This window comes from Ictidomys tridecemlineatus, chromosome 3 (assembly GCF_052094955.1).
Source record: "Ictidomys tridecemlineatus isolate mIctTri1 chromosome 3, mIctTri1.hap1, whole genome shotgun sequence".
Classification (NCBI taxonomy): Eukaryota; Metazoa; Chordata; class Mammalia; order Rodentia; family Sciuridae; genus Ictidomys; species Ictidomys tridecemlineatus.
The window spans coordinates 138,780,047-138,805,304 of NC_135479.1; the positions used below are offsets into that span (position 1 = coordinate 138,780,047).

Here is a 25,258-nt window from a genome sequence, read left to right on the forward strand (position 1 = left end):
CACATTTTCTTTGACCATTCATCTGTTGAAGGGCACCTAGGCTGATTCCATAGTTCAGCTATTGTGAATTGAGGTACTATAAACACGATGTGGCAGCATCACTGTAGTGTGCTGATTTTAAGTCCTTTGGGTATAAAGTGAGGATATTGGGATAACTGAGTCAAATAGTGGTTTCATTCCAAGTTTTCTGAGGACTGTCCATACTGCTTTCCAGAGTGGTTGCACCAATCTGCAGTCCCACCAGCAATGTATGAATGTACATTTTCCCCACATCCTTGCCAGCATTTATTGTTAGTTGCATTCTTGATAATTGCCTGACTAGAATGAGATAGAATCCCAATGTAGTTTTAATTTGCATTTCTCTGTTAGAGAGGTTAGATATTTTTCATATATTTGTTGACTAATCACGTTTCTTCTTCTTTCTGTGACGTGCCTGCTCAGTTCCTTTGCCCATTTATTGATTGGGTTATTTGGGGGTTTTTGGTGTTAAGTAAAACATGCATTTCTCATGTCTGAAAATAAAGTGCTCAAAAAATCAAATTCTTTTACCAGTTACCTAGAACAGTTTGAAGAAAGGTTTTCTAGTTTAATCTTTCAGCAATACCTAACTTCCCTTCAAGAGTGGAGAAATAGGCCACGCATGGTGGCACACACCTGTAATCCTAGCAGCTAGGTAGGCTGAGGCGGGAGGATTGGGATCGCAAGTTCAAAGCTAGCCTCAGAAACTTACTGAAGCCTGTCTCCAAATATAATAAATGGGTGTGTATAATAAAATATAATCTATAAGTAAATAAGGGCTACGAATGTGGTTCGGTAGTTAAGCGCCACTGGGTTCAATCCCTGGTACCAAAAAAAAAAAAATAGAGAGAAACATTAAGAGAAAACATATCTCACAAAAGTACACAATTTGTTATTTTCATAAAATTTCTGACCTTCATAATTTTGCAACATGTACTCAAAATTAGAGCAACATTAAACACATATACTTATGAGCAAATAAAAAAAAAATCATAGCAAATGTGTCTATGGAGCCTATTCTGTTAAATTAAGACTACCTAAAAATACAAAGTTCACATAATTTTTACACTTATTGCTACTATATTTGAACCTTTTTTACTATTATTTTTGTTTGAGACAGGTTCTTGCTATGTTGCCAAAGCTGACCTCAAACTTGTGGACTTAGGAGAGCCCTGTCTCAGATGTTGTCCAAAGCACTGGAACTAAAAGTGCATGCCACTGTGCCCAGCTTACTTATTACCACAGAACAAGGCATAATACGGAATGCACTTAATCAATTGCAGATTTGAGCAAATAAGTAACATCCCAAAGCTTTAAAAATTGAGAAAATAAAAAAATATAAAAAAGATGTGTAGGGCTGGGGATGTGGCTCAAGCAATAGCGCGCTCGCCTGGCATGCACGGGTGCTGGGTTCCATCAAGGAAGGAAGGACGGAAGGAAGGGAAGGAAGGGAAGGAAGAGAAGAAAGGAAGGGAAGGGAGGGAAGGAAGGAAGGGAAGGAAGGGAGGGAAGGAAGGAAGGGAGGGAAGGAAGGAAGGGAAGGAAGGGAAGGAAGGAAGGAAGGAAGGAAGGAAGGAAGGAAGGAAGGAAGGAAGGAAGGAAGGAAGGAAGGAAGGAAGGAAGGAAGGAAGGAAATTGTGTAAACCTAAAACTAAAAAATATTAAAAAAAAGATATATAAGTAAACAAACTGAGAAAGAGGAAAATTAGAAACATTAAAAAAACGACTGTAAATTTGTTGACAAAGAAAAATGAAAGCAATCTAAATATTTAAAAGCTACCCAGTAACCTTTGAGAACAATTATGAAACTGAACCAACCTTGTCAAAACAAACAAGATTCAGCTGTCCACATATATTTATCCGTTGGGGACTGATACAGAAAATACCAACATTTTTCAGTCTTCTCTGAGCATACACAATACCAGCAGTCATTGCAGCAGGAAGTGCAGGTGGCACAGTAATTGTAATGATATCAAGAGACTCTATAATTATTACCCCAACTTCTTCCTACAAATGAAACAAAAACTGTCAAACCCCCATATTAAATATTTACCAAATTAATGTGGATATTTATTCAGTAAGTCTGTAAACATTTTTAATTTGATATATAAGCATGTGTGTAGCTACAAGTGTATATATGTATACTTATACATACATATACACATCTATTATGATATCTAATTTTTCTTCCTTCAGAGATTCTACAAAATAGAAACTCAATGAATGGTCAAGAGAACTGTAAAATCCCAGCTACAGGAAACTTCTGACAGTTATATTTTTATACTCCTACATTTTTCACAAGGCACACTTCTAAAACAAGTTCAACAAACATCTGCCATATATAGTTCATCCGGTAAGCGCCATACTGACCCAGTCTCTACCAGGGAAAAAAAAGAGATCTTACAAGGTCCTTTCAATTAAATGTTCAAAAAATAAATTTATTCTGTATATTCTATCCCAAAGATAAAAAATAAAGTTTTGGTTTATATGGCTTTTTTTTCTTTTTTCTTTTTTAAAGTCACAAATAGGCAAGAGGGACTGGGGACATAGTTCATTTGGTAGAGTGCTTGCTTTACATGGCACAAAGCCCTGCATTCAATCCCTAGCGCCTCCCTGCTCAAAAAAAAAAAAAAAAAAAAAAGGCAAGTAAAAGCCCATCTAACCCAGAGTCATCAAAAAAAAAAAAAACAACGAAAGAAAAAAAAAAACCCTGAATGCTATGACAGAAATATCCTATATTTGTTCTTTGTAATACAATAACTATTAGGTTCATATGTCTTCTTTAAATTAGCTTAAAAATTTAGTTCCTCAGTCTTACTAGTCACATTTCAAAATTCTCAACAGTCACATGTGGTAAATAGTTAAGGATCAACCCTAGTAAGAGCCCTCATACATACCTCATTTAAAATGCTATTGATAATCGTGTAGATGAACCCAATGCCAGCCACTGCCACAAGACACAGCAGAAACAAGTAGGCATCTCTGTAGAGTTTAAAATCAGTTGGTTTGGGATACAATATGGAACGAACAAGCTGTCCTTTGGAAGTACTAAATCCTTTCCCCCACGGAAAAAAAAAAAGAAAAAGAAATTAAAATTACTTACATTTTCTATACAGAAATAACAATCATCTCCCAGAACAGAATATCTTTTTAAACATTCAACAGGTATCAAACATGCTAAAATATGCAAGAGATGTATTTTCTACCTGTTCGAACTACTATGGCTTTGACGAGCTCTCCAGTGTAGAAACGAGTCTGAATAACAGTCGTCCCACAAAACAAAGTGTGTCGTTTATGTGTTTCTGGACTATATATTTCCTCACCCATTCCTTTTATATCCACTGAAGGATTTGGCAAATTAGTCTTTGTCACTGGAACACTTTCTCCTATTTAAAAAAAAAATCACAAATTATTAAATTAAATGAAAGCACACACAGAATTAGTACCAAACATAAAAACCTTAAATTGTGAAATACTATAAATACTAGAGTACTGCTTACAATAGTTGTTAAGAATTACAGCTGAATTAATTAGCCTTTTTCTCTGAACTTTGTCACCTAGATATGAAGTTTTGTCTTCCATACAAATTCCAGAAAGAGATCTGTGACTAAAAGGTAGTATATGTCTATATTTGGAAATGATAGTGCTATCGAGTTTCAAATAATTTTGAAGATGACCAGAGTAGTTGCAATACCCTAGCACCTGTTCTTATACCCCTAACAATGGAACTAGAAAGCACTGTTACCTCAAATACCCTATAATATGAATACCCACGGCTAGCCAACCCCTACACACACACACACACACACACACACACACACACACACACACACTCTCTCTCTCACACACACACACACACACACACACACACACACACACACACACACACACACACACATAAAGAAAAGGCATCTGGGCAAAGGAGATAAAAATAAGGAGTTTGGGGGTTATCCCAAGCAATCACTAACAGCCAAATTCTTTTCAAAATTTAGTTCTCTGTACCATTTATATCATTTGGTTCAAAGGAGGCACTGTATATTAAAGCGTATATGTGATTGTGTATTTTAATACAAAACTCTAGTTTCCTAAGGTTATATAGGAAACATCTTCTTGTCAAACTGACTACATTCACATATTTAAAAAGATATAAATATCTATCTCCAGATTATGGTCTGGAGGTAGTCTACTTTTTTAAAAGTCTACGTTTCCCCAGTTTAGCATAAATATAAATCATTATGTATTCCCATTTTTTACAAAACAAACAGGGAGGCAAATATGTTATGTTTTCTGTAGGCGAAGGACTTTTCTTCTTTCCTTACTATAAACCATTTCCTTATGTCAAAAAATAGCAAGAGATGGGGCTGGGATGTGGCTCAGTGGTAAAGTGCTTGTCTAGCATGCATGAGGCACTGGATTTGATCCTCAGCACCACACAAATGTAAAATAAAGTGTGCACCTAAAACTAAAAAATAAATATTTAAAAAAATAGCAAGAGACAGGCCAACACACGTACCCAATACCAGCATGGTTATTTAGGATCACAGCTAAGTATTTTGCAGAATTTGGTCTATGCACATTTATGAGTAAAAGATATACATGACAGTTAATTTTAAAAATTTAAACAGTTAACTATTTAATGTTAGTATCAGTTATAAACGATTGATACAATTTTACTGGTTTGGTTTAACTCACCTGTTAACATGCTTTCATTTACAATGCAAGTACCATTAATAAGTACTGCATCACAAGGCATGACTGTCCCATTTAAAGGAATGACCATCACATCTCCTGGCACAAGGTCCGTAGAAAATATCTCTTCTATTTCTGAATTTTAAGAAAGAAAAATCTGAAAAGAATATCCTTAAACTTGAAATAAAAGCAGGGCAAACAAATCAATGATCCATTCAAAGGTCTCTTGATCTTAGTGTTAACACAAAAATACTCATAAATTCAATGTTTTGAGAAATAGGATTAAACCAACAAAGCATGGGTGTGTCAATTTGTCTCCTGACAGGATAAACTGTGTACAGGCGATGACAAGTGCCTGTGTTTACACTTTAACATTCATGACACCTGTGAATGATCAATTTTAGCTATAACATATCCATCCATCCATCTCAGAAAATAAACACAATGCATCTATACAGAAGAGTCACTGAAACACGTCAAACTCGAATTTCTATTAACATGAAAACATTAAAAATTCAGCATATTTTAAAGAGTATTTTTATTATAATATTCTTCTATGTATGGTATGTGTGTGTGAAATATACAGCATTTGAAAATTTGCACATGAAAGATATATCCATAGACTATTTCTGAATACAGTTCCAGTATTCTTTTTATACTATTTATAACCCTAATGTCTCATAGCCTTCAATATTCTTTAGTCTTTTTACATATTATTTTAAATATGACTAAATTTATTAAATAAATTAAGCATTATAACATTTTACCTTGTGTATTATTTTCTTGAAAATCTAAATTAGCTAAACACTTTTTTAAAAGATCTTCCAAAGGACAAGAGGTTTTTCTTGAGTCACCTAATACTTAAGCATTCTCTCTTCCTCTTACTTCTTCATTTCCCAGCCCTCCAGATTTAATATTGTTTGCAGGAGAGTGACATTAGTTTGAATACAAAGATGGGTGAGGAAAAACACTATTGTTTTGCAATATTAGTCTATATGACAAATACTTCTCTAAAAAAGGATATAGTTTAAATTTTGATTAAACAACTATTAAAGAATGATATTTAATTCATTTTTTATAATAAAAGCCTTATTTTAAAACCATGACCTTTGGCAGGTGTGATGGTGCACGCCTGTAATCCCAGCAGCTCAGGAGGCTGAGGAAGGAAAGATTGCAAGTTCAAAGCCAGCCTCAGCAATTTAGAGGCCCTAAGCAACTCAGCGAGACCCTGTCTCCAAATAAAAAAGCAAATGGATTGTGACTCAGTGGTTAACAGTTCGATCCCTGGTACAAAAAAAAATAAAATTAAGACTTTATTTTTCTTAAAGCTTTAGCACTACTTAAAATTCCGTTCTTTTCAGTGTACCATAAAACATTAGGACCACACAAAGGAGTCTTTCAATGGCTTGCTGTTGGATTGAATTCAAATTCCTTAACATGCCTTGCCCATCATCCACTTACTATATGTGCCACAATGATTTTCTTTCAGCTCTTATAATGACCACACAATTTGCAATTTCTGGCCTTTAGGCACTTAGAATCTTCTTCTGGCCCTCTCTGTCCTTCACTTTACCAATTTCTCATCTTATTTGGCCAATTCAAATAGTCACCATTTAAAACCACTTCCTCAAAGAAGCTATCCCTGAAACCTGCAGTAAATGACCTCTAGGTATCATGGCATTTATCACACTATGCGTGTTACTTGTGTGTGTGTGTTGCTAGGGATCAAACAAAGGGCCTAACACATGCTAGGGAAGCACTCTACGTCTGATCTATGGCCTCACTCTTTTTGTTTTGAAACAAGTTCTCACTAAGCTGCCCAAGCTGTCCTCAAACTTGTAATTCTCCTGCCTCAGCCCGAGTCCCTGGGATTACAAGTGTGCACCATTACTGGCACATTTATCACACTTTATTGTTACTGTTTAACATCTGTCTTTCCAAAAAGACTAAATCCCTAGAGCGCATAGTGCCTACACTACACTACCTTTTTGTATTGTAGAAAAAGAAAATTTAAAATTTACATAAATGAAGGAACTAGATATAAACTCAGGAATCTAAACACGTATTTTTACCTCTTTTAAAAAACAAATGTATATGTATAATTTGGATTTACTTTACACTTTAGCACTTAATGATTATTTTTTAAAAATTCTTAACTGTCACCTGAAATACCTACCTTCATTTACTCTACAAACTGAAACTCTCACAGTGCTGTGAGCTGCCACCATGTCATGCAACATAACATATTGCTGAAAAAAGAAAAGAAATTTAAAACAGCCAATATAAATCAACTTCTAAATACACTAGAAAGAATGCTAAAATATAAGGTACATTAATATAAATACGTAGTACTCCACCTTTATAAAAATGTCAAGAATCAGTGATTGAAGGATCATTCACTTTTTTCTCTCAAACAAAAAAAGAAGTACTCTGCAATAGTTCTGAAAATAGTGGTGGGACTGGGGTGGTGGCTCAGTGGTAGAGCACTTACCTTACTTTGCACATATGAGGCACTGAGTTCAATCCTCAGCACCACATAAAGATAAAATAAAGGTATTGTGCCCATCTACAACTAAAACTATAAAAAAAAGAAAGAAAATAGTGGAACCAGCCTTTCAGTATTCCACTCTGTGACAAGCAACTAGATTTCCCATAGTCAAATGGCAGGTGATCTAATTCTAAAACAAATCTAGCTTCCCTAACCTTAAAAAAAAAAAAAAAAAAAAAGCACAAGGGCTTATAAATCCATTAAACTAAAATAATGACTATTGAGTATTCATTTTGTTATCAAATACTATTCCATACCTTTATCGAGTTATCACAAAATACAAATATAGTTCTAAAACCATAAATTTTGACTCACCTTTCTAATGGAATATAGGGAGCTGACAATTGATACTATGGACATAATCACAATGGCTAGAGCATAGTAATAGTATTCATCAGTGCTCCACAGTATAACACTGAACAGCTGGAAAATGTAAAATGGATTGAGAACCTAAAAAAAAAATATATTTTTTTTTGAAAGGTAAATTGAATGACATATTTACAACCATGTAGATTCTCGACCTTAACTAGATATAAACTCTGTAGTAGCCTAGGGCAACATGTATTACTCTAAAGAGTAGGGCAGTATATTAGTATGTTCTTTCTTTCTTTCTGAACTGGGAATTAAACCAACCCAGAGACTCTTTTACCAGAGATATGTTTACAGCCCTTTTTGATTTTCAGATAGGATCTTGTTAAGTTGCCCAGGCTGGCTTTGAACTTGCAATTCTCCTGCCTCAGCCTGAGTAGTTGGGATTATAGGTATGCAATACAACCATGCCTGGCTGTATGCTTGTTTACCAAGAAATTACTAGAATTTGGCCTGATTTGAATGATTTGCATAGAAAAAGCTAAAGTATATGAATAGTTGTTCTGCATTCTGCTTCAGTAATAAAATACATTTGTTTTCAATAATTAATATGCTCTGGACTAATAAAAGATAAATAAAGGTATTGTGCCCATCTACAAGTAAAAAATTATTATTAAAAAAAGAAAGAAAATAATGGAAGCAGCCTTTCAGTATTTGTAAAGATACAAAACTTTTATCAAATGGAACAAATCTACTCATGTCAAAAGGTCAAAGTTCAAAGGGAAAACAAATAGGAGATATTGGTTAAACTATTCTTATTTCTTAAAGGAAATTAAGGATTAAATCCTGAATAAAAATAAGGGAGCCCTGACAATAAAATTCATTTAACCAAATTTCATGGTATTTTATCAATTTCATTAATAACCTCTCTGGTGTCTTAACACTGATTCTACACTTTTTAAAGCACTTTCATATATACAGTTCTACTTTACTCAAAACCATGAGATATTTAGAAAGAACTTATTCTAATTTTGTAGATAAAAAAACAGCAGAGAAAATGCTTTCAAAGTAAAAAAGACAGAAAAAAATAGGGAAGGCAAGTCTTCCTCTGCTGGTTAGTCTGTAACCCTGCCTTGACATGCCCATTATCTTTTATTCATGCTTCTAATGGCACAAACAAACCCTCATCACAATAACCACTAACATGGTTCTTCCCAGAATACAGTGCAAGTTCCTCAAGATCAAGCATCATACATGTCATGTGCTGATTTTCAAAGTTCTAGTACAATGCTTAGTCTCCAATAATGTACCATGAAATACCATAAAGAAAACAGACAATTTTTTCTTAAAAAGGAAGAAAGGTATTACATCTGTAACATAGGAAAAGATTTACATGTGCAACTTTTTGAAAATTTAAAAAACCAATAAAAACAGAATTAAACAAAATAAAAAATTCATACCCCAAATTCTTCTCTGCCAAGGTTTTTCCATTGTAAAATGGCAAGCAAAGTTAGCAAACAGAAACCAAGAATATTCTATTGCTTAATTGTGACTCTTTCTTAATAGACAAATTCACTGATCACAAATATTGAGTTCTATACGGTCTTACCTCTTTAATTAGAAGCTTGAAAACAGAAGGCACTTTCACAGTAATTTCATTTACACCATAAAGCAATTTTCTGTAACAGGAAAATAGAATTAATAGTATTACACTGTATCATGAAATAACAGTATAATTTAGGAAAGATTGCAATAGATAAGATTCAAACCACAGACTGTTCTTAAATTTATGTTTTTAAAAAACATGCTTCTACAATTAAAATTCTCTATGAAAAAAATTCTCTACCTACTGTATTTAAATCAAAGACGTCAATCCTGGATAACTTATACTGTTTCATTTCATTATTCAAATCTTACATGTGAGTTGATAATAATCCCACTAGTCAATAATCAAAAGGATCTCCATCCTTGAAGGCAACAGATGTTAACAAAGTTTGAATTACAATTCAGTTTTACAAGAGATTAATAAATTTAAGGAATCCTATATTATTCCTCTAATAAGAATATTGTACTGAGTATTTATTTCAAAACACTGTACATTTGACTTATAAGGAAAAAATATTTTTAAAATGTTCCTTAAATCCTTTTAGATAATTCCTTATGGTACCTTCTATATAATAATTCTGCATTTTATAGGAAAGTGTAAGTCTGACTGATTTTTTTTGTTCCAACTCTTTGAAAAAAAATGCTACACAAATACAATAAAATTTCTATTAGAATCTGAAAATGGCATTTATCTAAAATAAGCAATATGCATACTTCACAAATATAAGTATAAAACATACAATATGTATATTTCCTGCTTTAATAACATGAAAGAGTAGAACTCTCATTTTACAAATTTTCCTTGTGTGAATCTGAAAATATATTTCAGAAAATCTAAGATGTTATCCTTTTACAAGATACACCACTATTTTATATATGATCGAGAAAGATAAATCTTCAGTCAAGCAAAGGATAATATTCAAACAGCTACGTGGAATGGCTCAATTTTAGAGATATTAAAATGGGAAAAAATGTGCACCTTAGAATTGAAGAAATACTGTAGAACTTTGGGTACATCAACTTCAACTTCAGCTTTAACATTTTTATAATTCTTAAAACTGAGACAGTTTTACTCAAATGAAATAAGTTAAGTTCTCAACAACTAGTCTGTAGTATTCAAACACCTGTTAATATGTACTACAAGGCAAAGGACCTAGTGTGTGTGTATACACACATACACATATATATTTCTAAGTTTAAAAATTTTGAGAACAGATTTAACTTTAGTTGAATAAAAATTACCTGCAAGCATGCATCTCTTTTGTCAGTCCCACACCATGTTTTTCATAAATTGATGTACAAGAAACACCTTCATCCAGCCCCCTAAATAAATCCAAAGTTTTCACTGTAAACAAAGTTTAAAATATCCAAATTTCTTAATGTCTCATGTTTCTACATGGCTGATTTTAAAAGTGTAACTTCCTTATAATCTTCTTAGAAATGCTTACCATAAATTTAGAAACGAAAATTAAAAATCTCAAAATCTTAACATAAATAATTATGAATGGTCTAAAACATAACAAATAAGTTAATCAATGTATTTCTCACATAAGATGGCTCTAAATTCTTGTTTATTAACACCATTATCCTTTTAAGGCTATGCAAAAACTATAAGAGTCAATAATAAAAGATTAAGCATAACTGACTTGAGAATTCCAAACTAAAGATTAAATTATTTTTAGTTTCTATTTGTAGTTTCTCCTTTATACCTTTAGCATCAAACTAAGAAATACTATGCATAGACTGTCATTTTCAGAAAGGCATCAATTCAAAACCTTCCCTGAGCTAAATAATGCATAGGTTAGAAGTACAGAATTTATGAGTCAGATAATGTCTAAAATCTGTAAAAATCTTAAATAGGACCCAACTAACATTTAATTTTCCCCAAAATGTCTTATTTATGTTTATTTTAACTAAGGTATAAGCACAGTACTCCACAACAAACAGAACCTTACATATATTCAATTTCGATCCATTTCCACTTTCTTAAAAGTTATATGTGCATGTGAGTATGCACACACATATGCTCACTCACATGCTGGGGATGAAACCCAAGGTCTTATACATGCTAGGCAAGTGCTCTATCACTGAACTATACCTATAGTCCCTCCATCAGTCCTCAGGAGGTTAAGACAGGAGGATCACTTGAGCTCAAGAATTTGGGGCCAGTCTGGGCAAAAATAAATTTTAAGGTATTACTCCAATGTATGTTACCCAAAGATAACACGTCTGACAACATTTCATTCTTTATCCAAACAGTAAAATTAAATTTCTATTTCTGTATATTAGTATGGTCCTCAAGTACAACTGGATGGGACTGTCAACAAATCAGAAAGTAATAATTCAGATCCTCTAATTAAATCATAGCGAGCTACATATGCTGCTCAGAGGTAGAATGCCTTCTTAGCAGGTTCAAGACCCTAGGTTTAATTCCCAGCACCACCTACATGAATAAATCTATTTTAAACAAGCTATTAGACATAATTTTTTTAAAAAATCACTTTGAGGTGAAAATCAAAAGACCTCAGACTTCAGAATACTTTGGTATCATACTGCTTCTAACTTTTATGTAAATTTTACCCAATACAAGTTACAGGTAGGGATTTAAAAAAAAAAAAATACCAAGTCTTCAAAAACACTGGGGGGAACTGGGACTGGTGATGTATGCCCATAATCCCAGTGGCTTAGAAGGCTGAGTAAGGAGGATCTCAAGTTCAAAGCCAGCCTCTGCAACCCAAATGAGGCACTGAGTAACTATGTGAGACCCTGTCTCAAAATAAAACATAAAAGGGTTGGGGATGTGGCTAAGTAGTTAAGCACCCTGGGTTTAATCAGTGGTTCAAAAAAAAAAAACTACAGAAGTTGTTAATGAACAAATGAATAAAAGTTATGCAATAAAAATCCCTTCAATTCTATGTAAAATTACAATACATTCTTTTCTACTTAGAACATTTTCAAAAAATTCTTAACATAGTCCAAAAAAAGAAAGATACTTACTTTAAGAAATCAAAATTGCGAATGGTATCATTCCAGAAATATCTTACACTATGGTGGGTGAAATAACGAATCTGTAGAACATACATAAATGTTACATCAAAGCATATCATCGTTTGTTGTAACGTGTAATTTTTTTTAAGGAACACCTAAACTGTTACATTTAGTGATAGGTATTTTATTTTATATGCATATAAATTTATCTCAAGCAATAACAGTAAACCCAAAATATGTATCCTACAAGTTACATATGATAGCACAAAATATTCACAATTCTAGTTTATAAAGAAATTTGGACACTAGATCACAATACCTGTTGTGTCTGAGTCTGTGAATATTTACTCATCTCATGCCTATTCTCTTCAGCAGGATTCTCAGTTAAATGAACTGCATGGCCATTTGAAATCTTATCAGTTACAGATTTTGGATTTGAAAATGGATGATTTTCCATAGAAAGAAAACGAATTTTTGCACAAAACCACATTCTGAATTCATCCTTAGAAGAAAGGGGAAAAGAGTCAATTATGTATATTATATGACTGCCTGTTTTTAATTTCCATTTTGTACATACTTACCCACCTCTAATTACGAAAGCATAATTTCTCCTCCTGCTTCCCCAACCCAAATGGTCCCAACCCCATGCTGGGGATTGAACCCAGAGCTGTTTCAACATTGAGCAATATCCCCAGGCTTTTTTTTTATCTGTCTGTCTGTTTCTTTCTTTCATTACTTATTATTTATTGGTACTAGGGGTTGAACCCAGGGATGTTTTACTGAGCTACATCCCTAGTTCTTTTTATTTGAGATGGGGGTCTTACTAAGTTTCTGAAAGTCTCACTAAATTCCTGAGGCTGCCCTGAAACTTGCAATCCTCCTGCCTCAGCCTCCCAATTTGCCAGGATTATGTGTATGCACCATGGTACCTGGCAAAAAAACATAATTTCCTGTTCACTAAATGTTAAACTACAAGATGAATAAATTCAAACATGAAGTATATTTCATTGCTCACGAATTTTATGACACATTTCACCAGTACAAACATCAATATACTACATGAAAGATCACAACTAATTCCTTAATCTACTCATGAATCTGTACATGAGCATTAGAAACTAAAACCTTTTTTTAAAATGCTTCAAATTAGGATAAAAACAAACAAACCAAAATAATCTGAAATAAAGCAGCTTCACACAGTAGATAAGCAGCTGGCCTACTAAATGAGAAACAGCCCAGAGAGTCCTAAAGGACCACACTTTTTCTAATCTCTTGGGGCATCAAGAGCTATAAAAGAAGGGGAGAAACCTGACCATTTTATTTTAAAGATTCCTTTAAATTCTAATCACTCTAATAATATTCACTTTAAAGACAAATACTTTAGAAATACCATACTCAAAATTCATTATATTCTGGCACCTCCCCCTAATGTTCCATTCGAGCATGATTTTGAACAAAGTAAATACAAAACCATTATTTTATTCCTCAAATAAGCAGCTATCAGTCAATATATGGACTTACAGTAGTCCTCAGCAGCACCACTTCACAGTCTTTAACTGCAGCTCTGATACAAGTTGCTTTCACCCGCCACTCAGGCATCCAGTACAGGAGGAGGAGAAGAAACCCACCAGTACAAATCACTCCTAAAGAAACTATGGCAAGCTTCCAGCGACACAAATTATAACCATAAATCTCCTGTATGGACACAATGATCAGATGACTAAGTATCAAATTATACAGCAGATAAATGAATTAAAAAATGCTTTTTCACCCCAAGCACACACTTTGTCACACAAATAGTAAGTATTTTCTCAATCAATAATCTATATTTTGTTCCTGACAAGTTTATGAATAAAATTAACTAATTTTAAAGTTAAATTGGCTATTTATAATTTATGGCATGGTATTTGATGTTTAATAAGTTCTTTTCCACTGACACAGTATATTCATAATAAGTATATTTTATTATAATTTTTATAAGTCTTAATAATTCTTCAAGTATTCACATTGTTATGAGGTAGTTTATTTACAGAAAAGTTAGAAAAATGAGAGTTCCTGTGTCAACTTCACCCTAATGTTAACATCTTGATACATTTGTCAAAACCAAAAGATTAACACTGCTATATTACTATTAACTAAATTCAATATTAGAATTTCAAGTTTTTCCACTAACATCTTATTCCTATTCCAGGACATAATCCAGAATATCACACTGCATCTAGATAAGGTAGGTTTTAATTTTTTCCCAAGTAATTTGATGTCTCAGTAACACTATAATTGGATAAACTAGACCCCTGACTAAAATTATTTTAAATATTACCATTAAAACAGAAACACAAATGCACACATACACAGAGGTTGCCAGGCATAAGTGTATGCCTGGTCCTCACCTATTTACACTTAAAATTTCAAATAAGCAACAAATAACTGCTGGTCCCATGCAACATTCTGGGTATATGTAATACTAAAGGTTTATTTCTTGATTATCTGAAATTTACATATAATAGAAAAATTTATATCTTATCTGGCACATTTCCACTTGAACTTCACCAGAGTTGAGAAGTTTATTTTTTGTTCTGTTTTGTTTGTGGTGTCGGGATTGAACTTGGAGATAACAGCTAAATTGTAGAGCGCTTGCGCTCTACAATGAGCTGTTATCCTCAGCATGAAAAGTTGTTTTGTTTTGGTTTGGATTTTTTGTTTGTTTGTTTTTTGATATCAGGGACTGAACCCAAGGGCGCTTAACCACTAAGCCATATTCCCAGACCTTTTTAATTTTTATTTTGAGACAGGGTCTCACTAAGTTACTCAAGGCCTCACTAAATTGCTGAGGCTAGTTTTGAACTCTCGATCCTCCCAAGCCACTAGGATTTTAGCCATGCACCACCACATGCAGCTAAAGTTGGGTTTTTCTGTTTGTTTTGTTTTTATAAAGTTGATTCTTAAATTTTAAAATCAAAATTACAAATCTTCTTTTGGAGTTATATTTAAACATTAGTTAATGTAGCAAATCAAATCACCAAATGTAAAAATGTAAAACTTCTTTTCCCAAGTTTGAGCAGCTCACAGGTTTAAAAAAAAAAAGGAATTATACTAAAAACAACAAATATAGATATTACATAATACCAACTGAAGAACATGATGAGGAGAGAAACTCACTGATTTAGATTTGTTTCATAACTGTACTTTTCTACTCCTTAGAATAATAAATGGAAGAGATTACTTCTTTATATTTCACAAGTAAATCATGAAAGGTGGTTACCATTTCATCTTCTTGACCCTGGTTGATAGTCTTCCTTTCTTCTTTGTCCATATCTACAGTGCTTTGAAAGGTCTTATGCTTCACAACAACTGAAGAACTGACGGAAAGAAAGAAAAGATTGTCAGTGAACTATTTTTAATCTTAGTAGACTTTACTCTATCAAGTTTCTACTATACCATCAAAACATTCTAAAAAAGCCAGCACAGTGTGCATGCTTATAATCTGAGTGGCTCAGGAGGCACTGCAAGTTCAACACTACCACAGCAATTTATCGAGGCCCTAAGGAAATTAGTGAGACCCTGTCTAAAAATTAATAAATAAATAAATAAATAAATAAGAAAGGGCTAGGGATGTGGCTCAGTGATTAAGCGCCCCTGGGTTCAATTTCTGGTACACCTTATTCCCTCCCCCCCAAAAAAAGTTCTAAAATACTTTGAAAGAATTTAAATACCTCCAAAGCAATGATGAACACCTGCTGATGGGAGATTTCTTGTAATACATGCATTAAAGTTCAACTGATCTCCTAGTCATTAAAATGCTAGCTGGTTCTAATGACAGTTCCAATGGTATTTCAGTTTGTGAACCTGCCTTATTTAATATCATCAAATTCAGTATGTCATTAGTTAATTTATGCTCATGGTACAGAACTAAAATTCAGAGAGCAATTACACAGAATCTTCTTTGTGCAATCCCCAGAAACAGGACTAGGGATGTAGCTCAGTGGCAGAGTAAAGTTACCTAGCATGCATGAAACACTGGATTTAATCCCCAGTAGTGCAAGAAATAAATAAGTAAATAAGTAAATAAAAGCAAAAGTTCATCCCCTAGATTCAAGAAAGTAGCCTACTTTAACCTTGAGCTACAATACTTCACAGAACTAAATTTTATTTCTTAAACTATTGTCAAGTAATGTACCAATTTTAAAACCTATCCAAAACTTCTCACAGGTTATTAATCACCTAACAAATATTTGCTGGGCATCTATTACACAAATGGGAATCACTGGCCTTGAGTCAACTGCTAGGGTAGCCATATTCCTACTGGAAAGCACTCAGTTGACTCCCCTGTCAGATTCCAAGTCTACTAAGCAAACTTGTGATTATTTCTAACATCCATGAAACTTGTCAGGCAAGAAAACTCACTGAGCCTACTGATACATTTTTCTGTTTATCTACAAATCAAATGTTAGATATACAGCTACACATTTTCTGTATCCCATGGTTACAAAACCCTCTAGCTATTATTAACATGGCTTACCTATCATTGCTAAAATTACTATTGCTAATTACAACAATAGCATCAAAAATACTTGAAAAAAATTGGATCTGTACTGAACATGTACAGACTTTGAATCATTATTCATTAAACAATACAGCATAGCATAACAACTATTTATATAACATTTGTACTGCGTTAGCTATTATAAGTGATCTAGACGTGATATGAGGTATGCAAGAGAATATGCATGGGTTAAATGCAGATACTTTATAATTGATAAAACACTATTTGATATAAGGATTTGAGCATTCTCATATTTTGGTATCTGACAGGAATCCTGGAAGCAAACCCCCAAAGAGATGAGTTATATTTAAATATAAGTTTTAACTCATAATATGGTACAAACTGATAAACAGAAACAAAAGCTCTTTAGCATCTAGGCTCATCTTTACAGAACACAGTGGGACTATTACCCGCCCCCCATTTCAGATTCTATATTTGACTACTACTCTATTCATTTTAAAGCAGGTTTGACACATGTCAGAAACTCAAACACCTGTCTGAATAAATGACCTAAGGAAGACATTTGTACTAAGATAACAAAAGTTATTTGTTTCTTATATGATACAAATTGCCAAATAAAAGCCAAATGTAGAATTTTAAAATAATCCCCTAATACAACTGTTGAAACCTCATTAACCAAATAATAAAAATATCAGACCTGGTGCCACACTAGAAAAGGAGACATTGTGAAGGTCCAACTTCTCCAAAGTAAGTCACATAATTACACAAAACTCTTTTGGCAATTCAGTTAAGAATTTCTTCTCAATCTAGGACACTGTGTGGCCCCTAAAACATACTACTAAAGGTGTTCCACTACAATAACAGTGACCCATCAAATCAATATGACCTGAAGTGGCAGTTATTCTCAAAGTCTATGCCTCCTGCTATAGACCATGGAAAGATTAAGTGAGCCCAACTTCTTTTCCCTGTGAAAAAGATCAATAGTCACTATCTAAATGTGTAGGGTATAGTCCAATATCACACATGTCAACCTACAAAGGATAAGGCAAAAGCCCTCTTTTCCAAAACTGTTCTCACTAAAGGATACTGTACTAGGATCGGGTCCTTCTGAGGTCATTTTTGATAGCCAATTTTGATCCTCATTTCCCACTTCCACCACCTTTATATGTTTCCTGAGGAAAGGAACTGAATTTTTTACATAGAGAGACTTTGGTTTTCAACAGATGGAAAGCAAAGATCAGATTTGCCCAACTGCCTAAAACAGCAACAAGAAAATGGACAAACTATATAATGGTTTTCAATGAACTGGGCACTGGACAATGAAGGGAAATGATAAACAAGGTGAGTTCTACAATTGTTCCAGATTATTAACTGAGAAGAGTTTATCCACAAAAAGGGAGGACAAGGAAACCAAAGAGAGCAGTGAGATAAGCTGGGAGTCTCTGGGGAGGCATCAAAGGAACTCAATTTATAGGTCACATCTCTAAAAAAGAGAGATCTGTACAAAGAAAGAACTCCAAAGATCAGCAAGATGGTTGATTCCCCCAACTCTAGTCTTCAGCTAAGGACTGTTCAGAGCTTATAAGGAAAACCACCAAAGGCCAGAACAAGAACAACTCAAAGTGACCAAGGGGGGGAAACCACTGCTCATTCAGGGATGGGAATAGTACCCATTCCCACCAACCAGAAAGGAAAACCTCACTGGTCAAAAAGTAAATGAGGGGGCTGCGGTTGTAGCTCAGTGGTAGAGCGCATGCCTAGCATTTGTGAGCACTGGGTTCAATTCTCAGCACCACATATAAATAAATAACATTAAAGTTCTATCAACAGCTTAAAAAAAAAACAAGTAAATGAGGCCAAGTGGTTGTGCATGCCTGTAATCCCAGAGGCTGGGGAGGCTGAGGCAAGAAGATGTCAAGTTCAAAGCCAGCCTCAACGACTCAGTGAGACCTTGTCTCTAAATAAAATACAAAAAGAACTGGGGATATGCCTCAGTGGTTAAGTGCCCCTGAGTTCCATCCTCAATAAAAAGAAAAAGTAACTGAGGGAAGAGTATTCAAAAAATTTTTGCTACAATACTGGGATAAAATTAGCCCTGAACAAAAACTGTTCAAGTCCTGCCTAATAAAGCTTAAAAATAAGACCTGAAATGAAATTTTAAAAAAAGAAAATAATAAGCATGAAAGAATAAAACTGTTTCCAAGTTAAATTAACAGAACAAAGTTCAGCAATATTCGCATCCATTAAATCATAATGTTTGGCACTGAACTGAAAAGTAACTTAAAAGTCATTAAGAAAAAAAAGAAGTCAATCAATAATGAGAAATTCAATGACCAAAAAAGGACCCAAAACTGACAAAGTTAGAATCTAAACAAGAATATTAATACAGCTATTGTCACTGTATTCTATATATTCAGAGAAGCAAGGTAGAATGTATAAAGTATCAAAGACATAAAATAAGAACCAAGCAGGTATGGTGATGCACACCTGTAATTCAGCTACTTGTGAGGTTACAAGAGGGATACAAATTTGAGGCCAGCATACACAACTTAGGAAAACCCTGTTTCAAATTTTAAAATGGCTGGCAGTGAAGCTCAGTGGTAGAGCATTTGCCTATCATGTGCTGGGTTTGATCCCCAGTACTGCCCCCAAAGAATAAAGAAAGAACAAAATTAAACTGCAAATAAAAAAGTACAATGTTCAAGATAGAAAATGCACTAGATGAGATTAACAGCAGATTAGATTACTGCAGAAGAAAAAAAGAATCAATGAGCTTGAAGACATTATAGTGGAAACTATTCAAAAATAAAAATGAAGAGAAAAAAGATGAGAGGGGAAAATAAACCCCACAGCATTACTAAGCTGTGGGACAGAAGCATGCTAATATACATGTAAGAAGAGGGTTGGACCCAAAAATGTATAATGTAATGGTCAAAATTTTTCACATTAGATGAAAACTACAAACCAACAGAGCCAAGAAGTTCAACTAATAAAGTACTAAAGAAACATTAAGAAGTAATGTCAAACTTCTCCCAAAAGAGTCATGGGGGGAAAAAAATCTAATTATAGGAAAATAGACATGTTAATAACAAGACAAATAAGATGTTATCCTTCTTGTCCAAAACAATGCAAATGAAAATTACCACAACATGACTGTTTTTTTTAAATCGGTACATTATAATCGTATATAATGATAGAATCTGTCAAAGCAGTAGCTTCAAAATAGTGAAACCACTAAGAGAATGCTATGCTCAGAAAAAATATCTTTCAAAACTGAAGATAAAATAAAGATTTTTCAGACATAAAACTTGGGAGGGGGTGATCATAAGTCACAGACCTAGCCTAAAAAAAAAGTGTTAAGTCCTTTGAGCAGAAAGGGAAAAAAAGGACACCAAATGAAAATACAGATGACAAAGCAATGAAGAGCATCAGAAACAGGTAACTACATAGGTAAACAGACATTACAAGAGCACAAAGAAGGAGGGAAGAAACAACTATACTATTATAAAATGTTCACAGAATATACAAAAAAGTTTATTATCACTTGAAAGTAGATTGTGGTAAATTAAAAATATATATTATGAACTCTAAGCTGGGCACTAAAATAAAACAAAGACTCATAGCCAAAAAACCAACAAAGATGATCAAATGGAACCATAAAAAGAAACATGCAATTGAAAGCCAGGGCTCAGAAAATCACGGAAAGAAGGTGTGGCTGGGGGGGGGACTGAATACCATAAAGATACAAGGAAGATTGGTAGAGAAGAATGAGAATGAAGGAGGAACAAAGAAAAAGAGGAAGAAAAATGAAATGAATTTAACAAAATCATGTTATATTCACATATATTTAGAAATTTAGAAGAGAGTAGGAGGATGGGGGAGAGGAAAAGGGGGAAGAATGGGGACTGCAATAAAATTGCTTACAAGTATGATTTTGTCAAATAAATCCAAATACTACGTATAATCATAATGTTCTAATAAAAAAAAAACCTCACTTGACAAACAGCCTTAACCTAACCATATTCTGCCTACAAGAAACCTGGTTTTTGTTGCTGTTGGTGGTGGTGGTGGTGCAGTGTTAGATTGAACCCAGGGTCTCACACTTATTAGGCAAATGCCACATCCCCAGTCCTAGAAATGCATTTTAAATATAAAGGCACAAGAAGGTTAAAAGTAAAAGAAAGTAAGATACAATATGCCAATACATTTAAAAAAAATCTGATGCTGGGGTTGTGGCTCAGTGGTAGAGCACTCACCTAGCACGTGTGAGGCACGGGGTTCAATTCTCAGCACCACATAAAATATAAATAAATAAAAGGTAATCCAGTCATCTACAACTAATTTTTTTTTTAATCTGGAGTGACTATTGTAGTCTTTTGAAATGAAAAAGGGGTCTATTCATAGAGATAAAATAATGATCCTAAAAATGTATGCACTTAAGACCTTCAAAATATCTGAAGCAAGACCAGAAAAAACTGTAAGAAAAAATTCAGAATTATTGGATATTTTCCTAATACTCCTCTCAATAGTAAATTACAAAAACAGAACATATAAGATTTAAAAAACAATCAAGTGGACCTAACTGACATTTACATAAAACTCTACACAACTATAGCACAATACACATTCTTTTAACATACACAAAGCATTTACAGAGAAAGGCCACATTCTAGAACATAAAAAAGATTCAAGTCATACAAAGCGTGTACTTAACATGATGTAATTAAATTAGAAACCATAATAGGAAGACAATTTGAAAATTCTAAAAAACCATAGGCCAAAGAAATTAAAGCAGAAAATACAAAGTATGTTGAACTGAATTAAAATGAAGGTGTAACATGCCAAGATCTGTGGAATGCCACTAAAATAGTAGTTAGAGGAAATTTATAACAAATTCCGATGTCTGAAGAAAGGTCATGATCTCGGCCAGCAACTACCACCATAATAAACAGTAGAGGAGAGAGAGTAAGTAAGCATTAAAAGGGAAGGATGGTTCAGAGAAGAAATCAATAAAATAAAAAACAAAAATAGAGAAAAGGTGATGAAGTCCAAAGATGATCTTTTTAGATTCATTAAAATTAATAATTTCTAGAGAGACACATCTAAAAGACAAAGAGCTGGGGAAGATCCAAATTTACCCAGGAATATGAGGACAGACAAATTCTCTAACAGAATCTGCAGATATGAGAAGGCTAATCAAGGAGCTTTGTGAACAACTTTACATTAGTATACCAACTTTTCTGTTGCTTCCAAATAAAAAAAAAATTTTAAATAAATAAACTCATCTTTAGAGGTTAAAGTTGCCATAAAATGACAACTGCTAAATTTGAGTTAAAAATTTAATAGGTACATAAGAGTTCATTATACCAATCTTTCTACATTTTAGCATGTAGAATTTGCCCATAACAAAAGTGCTTTTTATTAAAAAAATAAATAAACAAAAGCTACCTAGCGAAGTTTTCAGGTAGAAAACAAAAATTTTTGAAGACATTTATTCCTGGCATAAGGGGACATAAATCTTGAGAAATCTGCCTATGGAGTCCCAAATCTACTGCTCAATCTGCTACATTCCAGGCATTATCTATCTTAACTCATTACAATAACCTCCTCACCAGTAGATAAATAAACATGGTTTTCACAATTTTAGAAAATGAAATGCTATTAAAATTCAATGTTTTGATTAAAGTTATGTATTTATATTTTAAAACTTTCTCTAAATATGAATGAGTTAGTGCAGCATAACTGTATTCTCATCTTCAATAGTTAAAAAAAACTTACCAAGAAATACTACAATTATTTTAAATGAGCTATCACAATTTATAGCCTTAGCAATCTTATTTTCATATATTTCTAAATACAATTACTGACCATATTATAATTATCACTCATTTTACGAGTATTATTTCTCCAGAATTCAGTTGCTTTTTAAGACAAAATTCTTACGTCTTAGCAAATTTTGCCAAAGTAAAAGTGCTAAAAATAATTTAAATATTAAATTTACTCTAAGAACCAATTATTCACTTTAAGCATATTATACATACCTGATAGGAAATTGTCAAGAATTCACATTTTACATAATCTTTTAGAAAACTTCAATGAGATAACTGTAACACCACTTATTTAAAACATAGGTATATTATAAATGCATATTAAGATTTTAAGAACATGTGCATAAAAATTATCAATGACTCCATAAAAATAAAGAATTATATAAAATATCCTAAAATATTTTAAACAGTGCTTATCAGGATACACATTAAATACCATTCTATCATATATCTAATTAGATTCTTACTTGAAGAATAGCAAACTTTTAAAATATACTAAACAAAGTATAACTATGGTAGTTTGCTGGTGTATTTTCTAAACAATTCAATTTTTAAATCACAGAAAATAAAGAAATTTTTCTTACCAATAGCATTATATCATCATTCCTCTCAACTATTGACATTAATAGGGCTTTCAAAATCTGACTCTTACTGAAAATAAAACTAAGCATAAAAATTCATTCAAATGAGAATTCTACTCCAAATATTTATTTTAATTGTTTTAACTGCTTTCAAAATGATTAAAGCTTTAAAATTTGGAATTAATTTAGAATTAATTCACCAATTTTAAATGGGTTTCAAAAGATCTGTCACTGGTAGAGATCCTATTATTTGAATAAATACTATCTTGCTAGCTCTCTGAAGTTCCAATTCCACGGTGCATGCCTGAGTCTTGATGTTAATAGCAAGGAGCTTATAGGCTATTGTGCTTAACCAAACCCTTCCTTGAATTTATAATGAACCTGACTTGCTGTGTTAAGAAAAAAAAAAAAAAGGCAATACAGGACAAAGTGAAACTATCAGAATTCATTCTCATGAAATTTAACATAATGATTATATTTGAAAGTTTACTTATCTTTTCACATTATAAAATTTTTATTAAGGACCATGGTGTTTAAATTAAAAGATGGTCAGATTTCATTTCCTATAACAAGATAAGCTGGCTTCAACAGGTTCCAAACCTCCAACCCACCTTTGCTTCAAACCTGAACTTTTCATAAGCTATATAACAATAATACTGTAATAGTTAACTGTGTAGTAGAGTTTGAGTTTTTCTAAAAAAAGGATAATCTATGTGTGTGCCTAGAACTAAGAAGTAGGTTATTTTACAAGGTGATTTAGAGAATGATCTGTTACCCAAGTAAAACATCAAACAAACAATTCTAAATAATACATTCAATTTTTAGTAATTCAAAAAAAATTAATTGGTTCATTATGATCATTCACAATAGTATGATTCATTGTTACATATTTGTACATGCAAAAACTATATCAATATAATTTGGTCAATTTTGTTTTGAATAATGTTGTCATTGTCATTGTTGTTGTTGTTTTGGTAATTTGGTCAATTTTGTTTTGAATAATGTTGTTGTTAATGATGTTGTTTTTTGAACCCAGGGGCACTTTACCACTGAACTAATCCCCAGCCCTTATTATATTTTATTTTGAGACAGTCTTGCCAAGTTGCTGAGACTGACCTCAAACTTCTGATCCTCCTGCCTCAGTCTCCCCAGTCCCTGGTATTAAAGGCATGTACCACAGTGCCCAGCTGAATACACTTTTAATTTAATTATTTACTTCATTCTATTTGCCACTTTAATCAGGATCCAATTAAAATGCTAAAATTAAAGTATCATTCAGAATTCACAAAAACTAAATAAGAATAGAAGAAATTGAAGCAACTGAACTTTCAATGGTGTTTTCAAACATTTGTAACATATATACCTCTGGAGTTAAAAAACTACTCTAAGTCTTCTGGGACACCTCTACTAGAATGAGAGAAGGAATGGTTCCTTTTGTTTCATAGCTATAATTTTTTTGATGATAATTAACCAATACTTACTGATGCTAAATAAAGAGATTGATAAACCCATCTTAAGGGCTATATGAGCAAAGTGTGCTTCAAAGGCTGTGAAACAGGAACAGAAGAGCTAGCATTCTGAACATTATTTTGTAGCATCCACAACAAAAGAATGACCTGTGATTCAAAAGCAGTTCTACCTTTTGCAATGGAAATAAAATGTGCCCTAATATACATAAAATCCTGACTCTACACACTGAACCACCTCAATTTAATATCCACATAAATATTTACACAAAAAAAGAATAAAAATATCTAAATCTTTCAACTGCAGTAACCAGAATGTGACAACTCTTTGAATGCAAAACTTAAAACTTCAAGTCAGCTCCTAACAATAAGCATGACATAATATAATTTAATGAATACATGGAAATTTTACAAGGATACCAGCTAAATTTTAACAAAGCTCTAACTCAATACCCATTTTATCACTTCCCATCTTAGACTTTCTCTTATAATACATGCTTTTGTTTCTGTGTTTAGGCTTAAGGAAGACCATTGTATCCAATATACACCAAACCAAAACTGTATTTACATTTGTAAAGTGAGGCCTTTGTATAATTACACTTTTTTGTATATTATAAAACAATGTGATAGCTATAACAAAATAAGTTATAATTAGGAATGATAATAAAATTACCTGTATTTGGATCAATATGAAGAATTAATGTTGCCTGTACTACACCATT

General features: G+C 32.9%; 1 protein-coding gene across 5 annotated transcripts in view; it reads right to left on the reverse strand.

Annotated features, from left to right (window-relative positions):
• Atp13a3 (ATPase 13A3) overlaps positions 1-25,258 on the reverse strand; it is a 75,815-nt gene that overhangs the window by 38,641 nt on the left and 11,916 nt on the right. For all 5 annotated transcript variants that reach the window (XM_078043890.1, XM_078043891.1, XM_078043888.1 and 2 more), the window contains 12 exons: positions 15,420-15,516; positions 13,679-13,852; positions 12,477-12,659; positions 12,167-12,237; positions 10,412-10,492; positions 9,174-9,243; positions 7,571-7,705; positions 6,884-6,956; positions 4,711-4,842; positions 3,225-3,404; positions 2,916-3,073; positions 1,837-2,025 (listed from right to left, as the gene is read on the reverse strand). In XM_078043890.1, the coding sequence (XP_077900016.1) occupies positions 1,837-2,025; positions 2,916-3,073; positions 3,225-3,404; positions 4,711-4,842; positions 6,884-6,956; positions 7,571-7,705; positions 9,174-9,243; positions 10,412-10,492; positions 12,167-12,237; positions 12,477-12,659; positions 13,679-13,852; positions 15,420-15,470 (1,497 nt within the window). In that variant the 5' untranslated portion in view covers positions 15,471-15,516. The remainder of the gene's footprint in view (positions 1-1,836; positions 2,026-2,915; positions 3,074-3,224; positions 3,405-4,710; positions 4,843-6,883; positions 6,957-7,570; positions 7,706-9,173; positions 9,244-10,411; positions 10,493-12,166; positions 12,238-12,476; positions 12,660-13,678; positions 13,853-15,419; positions 15,517-25,258) is intronic.